We start from the raw sequence: 16896 nt of genomic DNA on the forward strand, positions 1-16896 counted from the left end.
GCTACCAATAGGATTGATCACTTATGAAGCTATGAGGTGGGCACCAGTAAATATAAAATTTAGACAACAGGGACAATGTGGTGATTGACTGCTACATAAATATTATGGATTACATAACTAAAAAAGTCACTTGTGTTGATGTAATAGAGCTGTTTGCTGGAAAGCCTTGAATGTTTTTGGGCTGGATGTTAAAGGGTGCATGACAATGAGATACAATGCTCGTTCACTAATTAATGATAACTTTCTAATAGTACATTATGATTGTAGTTGATAAAACAGTGTTAACGCGTCCCTTTATGATAATTTATTACACATTAGGACTTGTTTTGTCATAGTTCTGTTACCGCAAGACAATCATGCTCCACCTCCTCCGAATTACTAATCTCAGTGTTTTCAACAGGAAGTAGAGTTGCCAGGTTCAATACAGTACATCGCTTTAAGGAGACATTAGGTGACCCCAAAATAATTGTTTCATATCGGGTAAGTCAGGCATTTGTCATGTGCTGAGTCTTAGTTTGGGTCAAGAGAATTTCAACTGAATGCGGAACCATTACTGTTAAGGGATGTCCCATCACTATTTGCGTGAGGCTCTGACCAACTGCTGCAACTGCTCGCAAACAACCCGGTAAGGCTGCTGCAACTGGGTCCAAGGTAGCTGAAAAATATGCTACAGGGCGGTTTGCACCTCCATGGACCTGTGTTAAGACAGACAATGAACAAGCATCACGTTTGTGACAAAACAGTAGAAAAGGCTTTGTGTAATCAGGCATACCTAAGACTGGTGCCCTACACATGCACTCTCTCAATTCCATGAATGACTCCAGCTCTTCCTTTGACAAAGCTATGGTGTACGGTTCATCCTTAGTTTCTTTGCCGGTCAGCTTTATCAATGGTTTTGAGATAATTGAAAAGTTGGGAATCCACTGACGACAGTAGCCCACCATTCCCAAAAACATTCTGACATCTCTCTTTGTTGTCGGGGGATTCACCTGCAGTATGGCTGTCACCCTTTCCTTTGATATTCTCCTGGACCCCTTTTCAATCAAGTGCCCTAAGTATTTCACCTCTTTCTGACAGTACTGTAGCTTTTTTGGGGACACTTTATGTCCGTTCTTTCCCAAATGGTTCAGTAAGGCAATTGTGTCATACCAACAGTCATCCTTTGTTCTGGACGCAATCAGCAAATCGTCAATGTATTGTACCAGAGTCGAACTGAAAGGCAGTTCTAGCGACTCCAAGTCCTTCTTCAATATCTGATTGAAGATGGAAGGTGACTCAGAAAACCCTTGAGGAATTCTGCACCAACTGTACACCTTATCCAGGAATTTGAAACTGAATAAAAATTGGCTGTCCTCATGAAGAGGCACCAAAAAGAACGCTTGTGACAAATCCACAACTGTGAACCACTCTGCATCACACGGAACCTGAAACATAATTACTGCTGGATTTGGCACTATGGGGCAACATTTTGCCACAATCTTGTTTATTTTCCTTAAACCCTGCACAATTTGAACTTTCACACAAGGCTTTTTCAAACCCATTATTGGTGAATTACATGGGCTGCTCAATACCTCCTTGCTTTACAAAGTCTGCAATTATCTGCAACAGCTGGATAAGGACATCTTGTGCCATGTGGTACTGCGGCACCTGTGGAAACACTGCATTTGGCTTCACTTGTACTTTAACCGGTTCAACTCCTTTTATCAATCCCACTTCCTTTCCTGTCAGGTCCCACACTTTCTCTGTCACTGTCCCTTGCAACTCAGCTGGCAACTCAGTTACTGTAAGCATCGGTAACAGGGTTATCAAAGGGTAATCTTCATTTGCGGTCTCTGTTTCTGATTCTGTAAATTGCCCATCATCTCCCTCATCATCACTGTTTGTATGCACCTCAATTCCATCATTAGAATAAGTAATCGAACATTTCATCTTGCACAGTAAGTCTCTTCCCAGTAGGGATACGGGACTCAAATCGCAGACTACAAGCTTATGCAGTCCCTGAAAGTTGGCAATCTCGACATGAACAGGATCAGTAATTGGGTTTGTCAGGTACTGGTTTGCTACTCCTACCACTCTTATGGTACGGCCTGAAAGTGGTAATTTCGGAACCTCTGCACTTCTAACTGTAGAGCGTGTAGCTCCCGTGTCAACCAAGAATGATACCTTGTGACCCATCACCTTTCCCTCTACATAGGGTCCTCTATGATCTACTTCTAGAGACCCTGCAAGCCTGTACTCCTCGCAATGTGGACTGTCATCCGACCATTCATCATTCATTCCATCCTCACCACGCAAAGGGAACTGCTGTACTGTATTATTTTGATTGACCATTTGACCTGTGACCTGCTGAGGAAGCATCGCCTGTTGCTGTCCCATTGGAGCTAATGGTAATTGCATTTGCTGTCTAGGTACCATGGGAACCTGCTGTTGTACTTGCTGCATTTTTGCTGGTTGAACACGCAGCATTTGCATTTGCTGCATGGGCTGTAACCCCTGCATCTGTACCATGTTATTCTTAAAGTTCTGATTTTGACCTCTCAATTTTGGACCCCTCACATTTTGAAATGTACCGACATCAATGCTTTGTTGAACGACACCATCATGCACTGCATTCGGGCATTCCCGCTTCCAATGCCCCACGCCCCCGCACGTGTGACATGGTGACATCTTTTTCATCCCTTGCGCATCATTTTGAACCACAACAGTATTCAAGTCTGGACCGCGATTCACAAAACCTCAACCTCGGCCTCTCTGTAGTGCCTGAAACACACCATTGCCTTGCGGTTGCTGCTGTACCATCTGCTGGATTCCATTCCCTTGCATACCTGCCTACGCTGCCTTAATCTGCATCACCATCACTTTCTCTTTTAACTTTCACTGCTTCAGCTCAATCTCATCACTACAGTATTTCGCATACTGCAACACCTCATCAATCGGCTTTGCTTGCCAACAAATAAAATTATTCTTAATCATCTGGCCAACCTCTGGTCTCAGCCCTTCAACAAATCTAACTACAAGGTGGTTCATGTCTTTCGGCTCCATAGTCTCAGTACCACTGTAATGTGTGAATGCTTTCAACAACCTCTCATAGTAAGCATGGACCTGTGAGGTCCGGTCGATTTTCTGCCAGTCACTCACTTTCGACGACACTTTCTGCTTTAAGAACTCAATCACTTCATGATAATACTTCATTACCTCCTCAGATGGTGCTCCAGTCACCTTATCCCTTGCCGGTTCCTGCGTCGGCCAGTCCACACCCCTCTTGCACTCAAGCCATAAGTCAGGTGGAACAATGATCTCAAACAAAGTATTCAAGTCCTCCCAGAGACACTTTGCATGTTTCACAAACCTATCTGTCTGCTGATGCCACTATATCGGTTTCTCCCTCAACCTGGGATAATCATTTGTGAAAGACAGAAAGTCTCCCCTAGTCCACGGTACATGGACTAGAACCCCTCCAGCTGTTCCTCTCATTGGTAATATTTTTACTGTCTCAGTGTCCGGTGAAGCTTTATTCAGACTTGATCCCCGACTGTCACCTTTCTCCTTATTTCTTTTCTTTGCATATCTGCCTTCCAACTTTTCTAAGGCTCCCCAGATCTGCGCACTCTGCAGTATTTCTTCGAGATGCGCTTTTATTCCGGCCGACCTCATGTGGTCAAAGTCTTTAGAGTCAAAGTCTAGTCTGTAACTCCTTATCAAATGTTTAGTATTCTCAATGTCAATATTGTATTTGTCTGCCAGGTTCGCCAACCTCTGATGCACCTTGCCCACTTCTTTAGTGATTTTAGGGCACAAGTATCTCAATTCTGCTTCTGTGTATGATTCTAATCTGTTTACCCCTATTGTCCCTTCCTCTAGTTCAGCAGCTTCCACACCCAGTCTTACACAATTTAGGTACTCATCTCTCTGAGATTTTGCTGCGGTCACTGCAGTAGTTTGTGAAGCATGAGTCTTTTCTAACCACTCTTTCAACTGTTGCACCGTAAAACCTTGCAGTGAAATATTCCCTGCATGCATCATTGGCGACTGTGAAGCATTCGTACTTACTGTCTGTGGAGTTAGCACCCCTAGCCCTGCCTGTCTCATTGCCTCTAAAGGTGTTTCAGCCGGACTAAGGTCCAACAAGGACATGGGTCTTTCAACGGATTGCTCTCCTGGAGCCATTAACTGGGGAGTTCCTATGGACCCTCCTCTTATTACATCTTGGGTCATTACTCCCTGATCACACATACCAGGCTTACCCTGCGCATACAATGGCACCGGTGGGCCAACAGTAATCGGTAATGATATGGCTGCTGGTGTCTGACCTGGCCCTAAGCCCTGCGGAGCAATAACTCCTAAGGCTTGACTCACTGAGGCTGGGGTAGGTACTATCGGAGGTGCTGCTGCTGGACTATACCCCAGAATCAGCTGTTGCTGCGTCTGGGGCAGCAATTGCGCAGTTTGCTCAATCTGCACTAACCTAGATTTTGTGTATATCAGATCAGGCGGCACTATCAGATTCGTAGTAGTCTCTAGTACTGGGACGTCTGGATAGATTCTCTGTATCTGCGGTGGAGGTTGCAACTGTATCTGCATGTCTTGCGCAGTGGGTACAAAGACACCATTCTGTATCAAACCTGTATCGCTAGTCTGTACTTTATCAGTAACTCCCTTCTCCTGCGTCTGGTCCCCAGGATCCGCACTGGTGCTCGGGGCATTGTCGTCCACTCCATAAGGTGGCGGGCGATCATGTAACAACTGATTAAGAAACTCTCAGTCATCTGAGTTGTCTTCCTCTATCAAGGACCTCTTAGTCTCTTTTGGTTTGCTAGAGTCTTTATCTGTCTTATAAGTGGCTTTCTTTCCCTGTGTCTCGTCTCCCTGTGTTATTGCTGGGAACAATTTAAGTCTGTCAACTATTCCCCTTCTCCACATTTTGCTCTCATTGTCCCATCTAGCCTCAGCTAAGGAATTTTCTGCCCTTCTCATTCTCCTCTCGAATTTCTGCTGTCTCTGTTTAATAGCCATTAAATCCCAGACTGCTAATGCCTCATACTGAGCTGGCCTCGGAGGTGGCTTTTGTACACTTAACATCCACCTCAAATTTTCTAAAATTCTAGTATTGAATGTTCCATGTTCCGGAAACGCCAAACATCCCTCCTTTTCTGTTAATTTACACCACTGTTTCATCCATAAGCAAGGCTTTACTCCCTTCTCCTCCATTACTATATAAGCTGGAGTACCCTTAGGCGGTGTAGGTTCCCCTTCACTCGCCATAATGTATGCGTCTCTTTTCAGAGCGCTCCTAAAAGCTTTGATAAAATTCATCTTTACGTCTTTTCTTTGTTTGTATTTAATCAGGAAGTGACTTTAATTCCCAGGACACTCTTCACCCACCTTTCTCAACCTATTGCCTCTCACGGACGGCTGCCAATCCGTGCGCGACCCCTCTCGGCAACAAACCTATCCCAGTGCGACACCACTGACGTTACACTCACACACACTGCAGCTGACAAAGTCTTGCGGCTTGTCCGCCCCTCACTGGATTCACACTAAACTAATGCAAAATTACTGCGAGCACCTTTAACAACAACAACAACTCAAATTTGTCGGTTTACTACAGGAAGGGTATACAATCGCTTTAGAACCTTACAGAGATTTTACTTGAAGCCTCAGCCGCTACTCTCTCCTTCACAGTTACCGCATACGCAAGCAGAATTCGACCCGCAAATCCTACTCTCGACTTGTCAATGGTTCGTTCTAGTGCACTTTAGAACTTGCCAAATCTCTATTGAGGGTTTCAATCACACCTTTAGACTCAAACTCGACTTGTCAACCACGCCCGGTTGACCTATTAAAACTGCACAAATTACAACATAAATCGAAGGGTCTCCTACACTTGTCAATATACTCCGGAGTCTTAGACCACGACAGGTCCATACATTAACAACCAACCACGTGGATAATTTTTTAGCACAAAGCGCCACTCTCATATGAAGTACGCCGACTTCCCTACTCTCATACTTTGGAGTACGCCCACTCCTGCTAAAACAACATTTACCTGGCCTAAACACACATAGGGGGTTATTCTAACTTTGGAGGAGGTGTTAATCCGTCCCAAAAGTGACGGAAAAGTGACGGATTTACCACCAGCCGTATTACGAGTCCATTATATCCTATGGAACTCGTAATACGGCTGGTGGTATATCCGTCACTTTACCGTCACTTTTGGGACGGATTAACACTCCTCCAAAGTTAGAATAACCCCCATAATCTTCACAAATCACCTGCAAAATGCATAAGCTGAGCAAGCGCAAAATCTACACTACACATGCTAAAACGCCAAGAACATTCCCAACTCACTTAGGCAGGCTCCAAGAAAGTCATGGGGAATTTAGAAACACATCATATCTCCAATTTGCATTATCTCAGAAAAACAATCTAAACAATAATTCTCCGTCCTAGGGCCCCAAAGGGCCAAACCCTCGCTCTGCTACCAGAACTGTTAACGCTTACCTTTATGATAATTTATTACACATTAGGACTTGTTTTAGGCCAATTAATCTTTTGACCCAGTTGAGAGACACCTTACGAGATAGCTAATCAATATATCAATCAATACATCAATACTGTCATCAATATTTATTACCACAATGCATTTCACTTTAGTCAAAGACATTAATCAATCCAAGGCACCACCATGACCTTGCAGTCATGAATAACCACACCAGTTTAGAAGAATGTTATGAGTTTTATTCTCTATTAATTACAATTCTAAAAGCAGATGCATTAATCTCAAAACCAAGAAACACAATAGCATAGTCACAGTATGGCAACTCTGATAAGATTTCATTAAGGCAAGAATCACAAACATTAGAACATAACACGGCGTGTACATAGATCAACTTTAGCAGAGTGTCATCAGCGCGTCAGTTCAACAAAACATAGATTCAGTCGTTTGTCTATTTGCGTCAGTTTAGTGAACACCTGTCCTAACCACAGATTAGAATTGGCATGTTGGGCTTCATGCAAAACAATTTAGAACACCAATTTGGAAAACATCTAGCTATGGTCTCTGTCAAAAGTAAGTAGTTGATACCTAGAATGGAAAAGCAAACAGACAAATCACAATTTCATTGTCATAGTTACACTCCAAGGTTTAGGTGAGCACTCAGGTTCAGTCTTTGTCTTCAGGACATCAGTTGATTCGCCCTCAGTAAAAACTCAGCTCCCAGGGAAAGGGGCACTTCCCTCATAAGGAGGTAAAGTGTAAAAATGGGCAATCTAAGGAAAAGGATGGTTCTAAGTAAAATCAGCAAAGTCACTAGACAAAGTGACAAAGTCTCTGGATCAGATCGACAGCATTTCCCTAACCAACTCTAAATGGCTTCCTGTGTCATGAGTGTTTATCCCTTTTTCGTCATACATTCCCCTAAAACTTAATTGGTTTAATGTTATACCCCATTATCTCTATCCTATTAGAAAACAGATTAGGTCATTAATCTTTCACCCCATATTAGTTTACAGACATTTAATAGGTCCATATGATTGATGTCTTCAGAGGTCAGGTATGATTTCATCCTTCTGTCATTCTTTACACATCTTTGGTCAGTAGCTCCATTGTCTTCACCGGTTTAAACGTCCTTGTACATTATCTTAATCTACACTGTTGCATTTTAACTAAACATTTCTACAAGCAAGATGAATTTCATGAGAACGGATCCACTATGGTTACATTCAGCTTCTTAGTTGAGGAAAAACAAGAGGTCATGTCCTTTTGTGAGTCAGCACACTGCACGTTTAGAAAAACACAATTAATATGAGAGCCAGGCAGCTAGGCTTCGGCTCACCCTAACTTAAGGCCTACAAGATTCATTTAGCATAACTGTAATAACTTAATCATTAGTAATTAGTACAAAACCATACCTTAATACAAAAATGTATAAGCATTAGTCATTTTTATTGGTCCCCGTATATATTGGCGGCCACTTCCTGTGGTCACATTTCAAGTGCACGTTTAAGCAAAATACATTAATCCAATTTCTATGCGGCATTATCGCATACTAGTTCATAAACATTTAATGTTAATATAGATTGTATAATCTACGCTCTCTCAACAGGTTGTGGTATTTATCCCTACAGAGATCCTCATCTGAAACAGAGTATGTGGCACTCAGCAGTCTTTCGATGTTATAGTGATATCGCTTTTCCACAATGTGTGAAACATGTACCCAGGTATTGGAAGCTATCTGACTTCCATCATAGGCTAGAGCCTAGCAGATCAGCATTTTGCATTGTCAGCAACCACCTTAGGGGAAACTGTACCATCTTATCTTTAGTTATGTGCATCCCTGCCATGTTAGTGAAGAGGTCCAGTTCTTGTAGTGATGTACCTTCGCAGATCACTAATATAGATTAATGTGTCATCTGCATACAAAGACACCAGATGGACAGTTTTGCAACATGTATACTCCACTCCTGCAGTGTCCTCTCAGTCTAATCGCCAAGGGTTCGGTCGTAAATATCATGTTTTGTGTTCCCCTTTCAGGGCCTGAATTCCCCTGACAGGGGTGGCTGGTGATCCCTGAAAGCGCTGGGGCCTAATACTTGCCACGAGATCTCCTCATAGTTTTCAAAATTTGCCTTGGGTGCCCTCACACACAAAAGCACCAGTACACTAACACTCACTGTTTCTCACACACAAACACACCTTCATAATCACTGACCCTTACTCACAACTACTGGTGTACAGGGGTTCTAATGTGAACTCCTAGTGTACAGGTGTTATGCTTTAATGGTGCAACTGCACCATGCCTGTGTGTCATTGCCGCAACTGCACCTGCTGCACCATTGATAGCGACACCTCTGACTCCCTCTGACTCCCTCTCACAATCTTCCCCCTCACTCGCTCATTCTAACTCACACTGCCTTACTCACTCCCTCCCTTTCCCTTACTCACTCTTCTTTCATTCTCATTGACACTCTCAAATACTAAGCTCAACCTCATTCTCTCAATCACTCATAAGCATACTTTCACTCAACACATGAACAGAGAAACAACAATGGATTATTATTTTATTTACTTACTTTTCTTCCCTTTCTAGCAACTTAGATGCTTCACGGCACATCTTATCATAAACCAGGTGCCGGACGCTGAAACCTGCAAGCCATGATTCATAACCAGGAGCCAGGTAGAGTGGCAGAGCCAGGTTTCAGATGCATGCACACTGCTAAATTAAACTACTACAAGTGTAATAATGTATTTTACAGTGGCTCCATGGTCTCATTGGTGGCAGTGCTATGCGCTGGAGCACCAGAAGGGGAATCACCGATGTTATTAGTAAAGGTGCACTACTACTGCCGTCTACCCTGTTTCTGGGCTTAATTTTGGGGAGGTTTGCACTGCCAGTGGCCGGGCTCTGCCTGTTTTGGATATTGGTAGAAACATTTTCACTAAAAAGAAAAGAATGAGAAGTACTCAGGTACAACCATCTATACACACATGGCATTATAAAGATCCACACCAAACTCATTTTACTGTCAAATTAACATCCACAAACCACTTCTAAACGAAACAGAATACCATCCTTTTTTAATCATATACCATGAAACAGTACACACAACCGACAACCAAATAGTGCAATATCTAACTGTGCAAAAGACCGCTCAAAATAAACAAACACCATGGTGCCATACCATCGGCAGAAAGAGATATACAAATGCCCATTACACAAGAGTGAAAAAGACTGGCATTGTCAATGTTTTTATATTGTTAGTTGTCTCTGTTGAGACTGGAATACTATTCATCATATTCACCATCATTTTTGTGAAGCGCATTTTCTTGATGCTACTCTTGATTCTTGTCCAACAGTTTGTCTTTTATGGCCCTGGAATAAACACAACGCTTAAATATGTTCACTTCCAGTGCCTGGCTCATTTACACAGCTCCATCAAACCCCCACTTCCCCCTTCACCCCTTGCCCTGACATTTTAATCATTGCAACATTGAACATAATATCGTTCAAGCCACCAATTATGTGGAAATGAATGACATAAAAGCCCAAATGAGTGTGACAGAGAGCGTATGCAAATTGGTCCAACTCTATGCATTTCCACGACAAAAGGATCCATTTGTAGCTGTAGCACTTAACAATGGTGCTCAGCTAATTGAAACAATGACCCTTGCCAGCCAATGAAACAAATGCAGGAAAGACTAATATTACAAAAGGGATTATCTTAGTAAATGGCACACACTATGAATGGAGTGATACTTGGCAGGGTTTCTTTGAGGCCAGAGCACACCTGTAGAAAGGTTCCTCAGCAGTAGGCAGCCTGTGTTTGCCGCACTGTAGAACAAACAGCACCACAGGCAGTCCCTTCTTGTGCACTTGGTGGCCCCTCCCGAGGAAGCGCTGCATGTTCTGAGGGACGGCCTCCAGAACATGAGCTCACCGCTAGCACCCTTGGGGGAAGATGGGGAGTCAAGTCTGTGGCCCTCAAGCCCAATGATGGTGCTGAATGTAAATGAAGCCTGCACTTTGCTTTAGTGGCCCTTACATTGTACCTTCTCAAATACAGCTGCTGCTTAGGTTGGGTAGTGCATAGTGCTCAGGCCCACCCAATAAGTAATCTTTCTTCTGCTTCCTCAAAGGATTATTTTGGGCGATTTTGAGTTTCTCCACACTGCTTCTCCCGTGGCAACCAGAGACAAGCATTCTAAATCACAAAATAGAACCGGTTTGCATCAAGACATTCCAATTGTCACGACGTAAACCATGTTCCAAGAAAACAAACAACAACGTATTTATAATAACGTTAACCGTTACTACAAGCCGTCTGCTTCTCTTCCTCGGATCTTGGAGTTTCTCCAAAAGGGGTTTTCACTCGTTGTTGGTGCTTCCACCTTTAAAATCCAATTGGCTGCGATCAAAGCCTTTGAGCTTTGCAGGGCCAATTAGAAGATAAGCAGGGGTTGTTCCAAAGGCCATCTACAGGGTTTGGCAATTCACATCCACCAGGTCCTCTATTGCCTGGAATCGGACCTTTCTTTAGTTTTACAAGCTTTGAAGTTTCCTTTTTTCGAGGTCCTCAATTTCAATATTTTGAAGAAGTGTATTCTGAAAAATAAAATTCCAGTAGCCGTCATGTCAGCCAGAAGGATGAGGAGCCCTATCTTGCCAGCCTTCATTCTTTGAGGATCAACTAGTTTTACAACCTGGTCGAAAATTGTAATTGTAATTGCAATTGTAATCGTATTTATATAGCGCTTACTACCCCTGACGAGGCGTTGAAGCGCTTTTCGGTGAGTAGCACGCTACTCTGGAACCCAACAAGAATTAGTGATGGGTTAGTATCGGGAAATAATGAGTACAGTTTTAGTATTATTATGAGTTAATTTGAGCCGCGGATATGAGAGTTTGTTAGTTAGATTGACTGGAGTAATGGAGGGGTGGAGGAGGAAAGAAATCCAGAAGTGTTAAATGGGAGTCTATCCTTAATTTACTCAACCCAAAGGCTTGGGATGGGTAAAGGGGGGTGGAGTAGGGAAGAGTATGTGGAAGGGTTAGGGAGAGCATAGTAGCAGGGTGAGATAAATGTGGGAGAATTTAGTAGGGTTGTGTGGGAGGTCACAGCAGTAGAGTGAGGTTTGGTGAATTAGATGTGGAAGCGGAGGGAAGAGCTTAGGCAGAGTTATTTAGGAGATGAAAGTAGTAGAAAGGATTTGGGATGAGTAAGAGTGAGAATGGAGGATAGTTTGATAGAGACATGACATATGATGATGGGTAGATAAGTGTGATAAGATGAGAGCAGGAATTCATAGATGTCTAGTATAACAACCCACCCAGGAGCCATGCAATGACCCACGAACATGCCAAGCACAGAAACAACATATACACACACATACATACAAATAATATATATATATATATTTATATATACACATATACACACACACGAATACACACACATATGCACATACAATACATAATTAGAACCATGGGTAAAATATACTTAGTCAAACAGGTTTAGAGTGTGTGTGTATTTTAGTGTTATGACATAGTAGCGATACATATTTTCTAAATAAACTAGAAATATACACATAGGGCCTGATTACAACTTTGGAGGAAGGTGTTAATCCGTCCCAAATGTGACGGATATACCACCAGCCGTATTACGAGTTCCATAGGATATAATGGACTCGTAATACAGCTGGTGGTATATCCATCACTTTTGGGACGGATTAACACCTTCCTCCAAAGTTGTAATCAGGCCCCTAATCTGAAAAAAATATTTATCAACATAGGCATATGCAGTTCATAGTTGTTTGAATATGGTAGTTATGAAGGAAAGAGCCAACTCTTGAGTAGTTTTCTGAAGACAAGAAAGTTATCTGTGGCTCTTATAGTTGGGGGTAATGAATTCCATAGTTTGGCTGCTTGAACGGAGAAGGATGTACCACCTATAGTTGTTTTCTTGTATTGTGGTGTTCTAAGGCGGGGTGCCAATCTTGAGCGGAGGTTTCTTTGTTGGATGTATTTGGTAATTTTGTTTCTGATAAAAAGCAGTCCTGTTCCATGTATAGCTTTGTGGGTGATACAAAGCAGCTTGAAAGTGCATCTTCTGGCAACAGGTAACCAGTGTAGTGCTCTCAAGAGATGTGGGCTTGCGGCTTTACATGTAATAGTAGCCTGGCTGCAGAATTCTGGATACGTTGTAGTTTTTTCAATTAGTGCTTTTCATGTGCAATAAGTTGATATTACCAGTCTTTTTTCCTGATCCCCAATCTCCTAAGGAGTTCGGTGGGGGTGCACCCGCCTGCTGTCAAGAGGGACATTCTGATCTATCTTCGGTGAGCGGCCAACTTTAGATTAACTACTTCCTTATTTGTCAACTTTGCTCCAGCCAAAAAAGTTCTGCAGCTGTCTACTTACACACGGGTCAAGGCTTTGATGTCCTTTCCATACAAGCAGTATGAGGTTCCCTCTCCTTCGGGTGTACAAAGAAGGTCAACATGAGGTATTTCTACTTCTCTAGCAGAATTTCAGGGGGCATCATTATATGAAATTTGTGGAGCAACCACTTGAGCCGTCTCATCTACATTCACTAAGCAGTACAGAGTGGTGCACAGTCTGGATGTGGAAGATGTTTTTGCTTCAAAAAGTCCTGTCTGCTGTGCAATACACAAAAACAGTATGTTCAGGGGTGGGAAATTTGTATATCCTGTCACCCAAGACATCTAGATTTCTTAAGAGGGGCAAAAGGATTTAATTTATTTTTTGTCCGATAGAAAGGAGGCAAAGACAGTAATCCGATGCACTGCTATCCAACCCTGTTAGTCACAGCCAGTTAGTTAATAAGTAGCTCTGAGCAATTAATTGGCATAGAAAAGGTCAATGCAAAAGCTGGGGCCTGCACATTCATTTACAAGCAGAACACCACCACAATGGAGCAGAGTTCGAAGCTGCAGCTCCATACAGACCATCAACAGCACTATCCGGTAAGAAGTTTTTTTGCTTTCTTACCAAGGCTCTTGTGTGGCTTCCAGCACCCCCGCCACCAGTCCTTTCATTTACTTCGAGCAGGAGATAAACAACAGGCTTCTGCACGCATGTAAGAGGCTGGCTTATCTGCCTCTAGGCCCTTGCTCTAACTTGAACCCTGTGATCCTGGCCTTTTATACTGTTCTACACCCTTGGGCCTCATAGAGCCCCAAGATCCCTCCTCACCCTCATCTCCAGGACCTACAGTAAAATGCCTTGCTTTCCCTTCTGATGTAGCTTGTGCCCCACTCCCCCTTTGCACTTTGCATTTCCTGTATACCTTATGTCTCACCCGATGAATGAGAAAAAAGGGATGGTGGATGGAAGATGGATGAATTGATGAAGGAGAGGGTAAATTGATGGATGGGTTACAGGGTGAATGGATTAGTGAGCGAAAGGATGGATGAGTGAAAGGGTAAATGGATGGATGAGTGGAAGGATGGACGGATGAACGAGTGGAGGAGAGGGTGGATGAATGGAGTGAAAGGGTGGGTGGATGGATGATTTGAAGGATGGATGGGTGGATGGCTGAAATGGATGCATTGGCTTGGAGATGGATGGGTAGGATGAGATATGGATGGGCACACAGATGGATAGACGGACAAACAGAATGGTGAAAGGTTGATTGATTAAAGAATGAATGGATGACAATGTAAAGGTGAAATGGCAGTTATCAGTGGGGGAATGAAAGGATCAAAGGATAGATGCTTGGATGGAGCGACAAGAGAGCTCTTCTGGGTAGAGTTGTGATTACTATCTTTGCTTGCTTGGTGGCATAAGAACTTTGGTTCAAGGGGGGGGGGGGGATTTTAATTTTCTGGCTACTCACTTAGCCTGCACTATGCTCCTTTCTCTACCTGGGGCTTATCGGGTGGGTGCTGTGCTGTTTGCCAGTGCTTTCTTCCTAGACAGCCAGTAGTTTCTGGTCCCCAAATTCCCACATTACATAGTAGTTCCTGGCACTGAACAAAACTTTGTATGACGATATGCTTCTTATAAAAGAACAGAATGACGTAATTCACAGCGAAGCCAGACAACAGATACAAAGATTGTTTTTTAATTAAAAAAATATATATATATTTGTTAATGCCAGACCTAATAAGGGGCCAAACTGTTAAATAAAGTCATAAAAGTGCACCCAAGATACATGTCCTTGCACTAATGCAGATTTACAGCTTTTATGAATTCCCTTAAGTTGGCCAGGAAATAGTACGCCTAGAAAATATTTGTGAACTACATTTTATCATGCGCAAATATGAATGTATAATTTTGCCTCTGCGATTGTTTACAAGTTCAGTTTACTTCCAACCACATTTTTCCCAGCCCTGGAAGAAACTCTACTTCTGCCATTGTCAGGAGTAAATTTCCAATCTTTCTCAGTATGGGAAAATATTAGAGAAGAGCTGGTGAAAACCCCTAAAATATGAAAGTTAGTAGGTTTGCACAGAGTCAAAAGGGCATTCCACTCATCGGACTATTGCTTACTGCCAACTCCAACTCCACTATGTAGATCTGCAGAAAGGAGGGAAAATAAGGGACTTGCCAGTATTGAAATCCTTCTAGAATATGATCCTGACTTTATCAGAGAGGCTATTATCATAGCTCTTATATAATCAGATTGCTGCCAATATTTGTCACTGCAGTACATGGCACCAAAGGGACAAGTCGATTTTGTTACAGGACAAGTAGATTCACGAAGCTACATGTCCTATGGACCCCTTAAGTTTCAGAAAATAATTTATGCTTTGAGCAGAGCATACAGTAGTCCTGGTAGTTTGCCACATGTGTAAACCTCACATGAAATTGACCAGTCGAGAGAGATGAGGCGGTAATGTCTTGACTACTTACCAGTAATTGCATAACTCTAAATCCTTCTCTGGCCTTGATTAAATACTACTTCCCTCCGGCCCTGGTCTTCCAGTCCAACTGTATGGAAATATGCTTGGTAAAGAAACAAGAAGTGTGGAGGGAGGCAAGGCTTTTTGTGTTTTGGAGGAAGGTTTGTGTCTGAGAGGTGCACAGGACTAACATTGTAATTAATCAAGGCGAGAGAAGGCCTCGGAATTCAATTAGTAGTAGGTAATTAAGGGATTTCCCTATTAATTTGTATCGTCAGATCTAAGGAGGAAAAAGTTAAATATGACGAGTTTCCCATCTAAATAAGGTGTGTTAGCCGGTGTCCTCTTGCAAGGGCATTTCTGTGAGTGGAAGAGGTATATAGAGCAACTCACCCCAGAAGGCAAGAAATGCATTGGCTCTTTGTAGCCAATGTTACGTACCTGGACAACAGCATTTTTATTGGACTCGCACTATCCAAGAGCCAGTCAGACAACTCGCGGCCTCATGAAGCCTGCCCACAAGCCACTCAAAATAAAGACATATTCGACATTTACACACTAGGTAGGTAAGCAGGGAATACTACATGGAAAGGAGATGACATAACAAGAAGCGGGATCAACAGCATACTTTTTATCTCATCTTTCACATGAAGTTGACACCTTGACATCATTGTCTGCCAACAGTCCCCACATTTACTTGTCATTGATGCGCTTTACATTTATTCACAAATGCAACCACTTGCTTACCCGAAATGCCTGAGCTTTCCGCAGCCTCTTCCATTTGCTTTGAAACCCCACCTTAATCCTGTGGCTTTCGATTGCAAATGACAGGTCACTATCGGAGGAAGTAATGTAAAAGCCGCGACAACAGAGTACACCATTCCTAAGGAGAACCTCCGGTTGACACCGCCTGCACAAGTTCCCAACTTCTAATATGGGGATATCGCGAGACTTAGCTCGTTCTGTAGTAGGCACGAATGCCCCGTCTACACTGAGATCTGACTGGGCTGTTAAAAAAGAAATAGGAAGAAACCAGCACCTTAAAGGAGAAAAATAAGCGGCCGTTTGCTTTATGTTACTAGCGAAGTCGAAATTGAAAGCTTCCGTTAAAACTGCGGTTTTCTATTACCAAAAAGTGTCCGCTCTAAGATGGCCCCACATTTGGTGAAAAGTCATGCTAGCCTCGCTTCTTTATCAGCGTCCCTCCGCCATAAATTATTCCGGGGGGGTAGGGGAGCCGTCACGTCCGATACATCTTAAACTGGCTTGTCTCCAGTCCCGGGTTTTAAAAGATTCAAATCAATTTATGGTTCTGCAGCACTTAACAAATCATTTCCATGTGCTTTTTCACCTTTATTACCCTGTAGGGTGACAGGATATCTATAGCCCCTGCTTGTTAAAACAGTAGTTTTTAGTAATTTGGTCTGTAGTTGGCAAAGATATGCACCCTGTCCAAGAAGGGACCACAGTCTTAGTCAGGGTTAGTCACAACACAGCCTAAACTATCCTGTGTTCTCCCTCGGGTAGCTTGG

The 16896-nt window shown here is 42.9% G+C and overlaps 1 protein-coding gene across 1 annotated transcript in view; it reads right to left on the reverse strand.

The window, feature by feature from the left end:
* Positions 1-16237, reverse strand: part of MEI4 (meiotic double-stranded break formation protein 4) — a 344734-nt gene extending 328497 nt beyond the window's left edge. The window contains exon 1 of the mRNA XM_069236621.1: positions 16112-16237. Within this exon, the coding sequence (XP_069092722.1) occupies positions 16112-16145 (34 nt within the window). The 5' untranslated portion in view covers positions 16146-16237. The remainder of the gene's footprint in view (positions 1-16111) is intronic.
* Between the last annotated feature and the right edge of the window lie 659 nt (positions 16238-16896).

Source organism: Pleurodeles waltl, chromosome 5 (genome assembly GCF_031143425.1).
Source record: "Pleurodeles waltl isolate 20211129_DDA chromosome 5, aPleWal1.hap1.20221129, whole genome shotgun sequence".
NCBI classification, from domain to species: Eukaryota; Metazoa; Chordata; class Amphibia; order Caudata; family Salamandridae; genus Pleurodeles; species Pleurodeles waltl.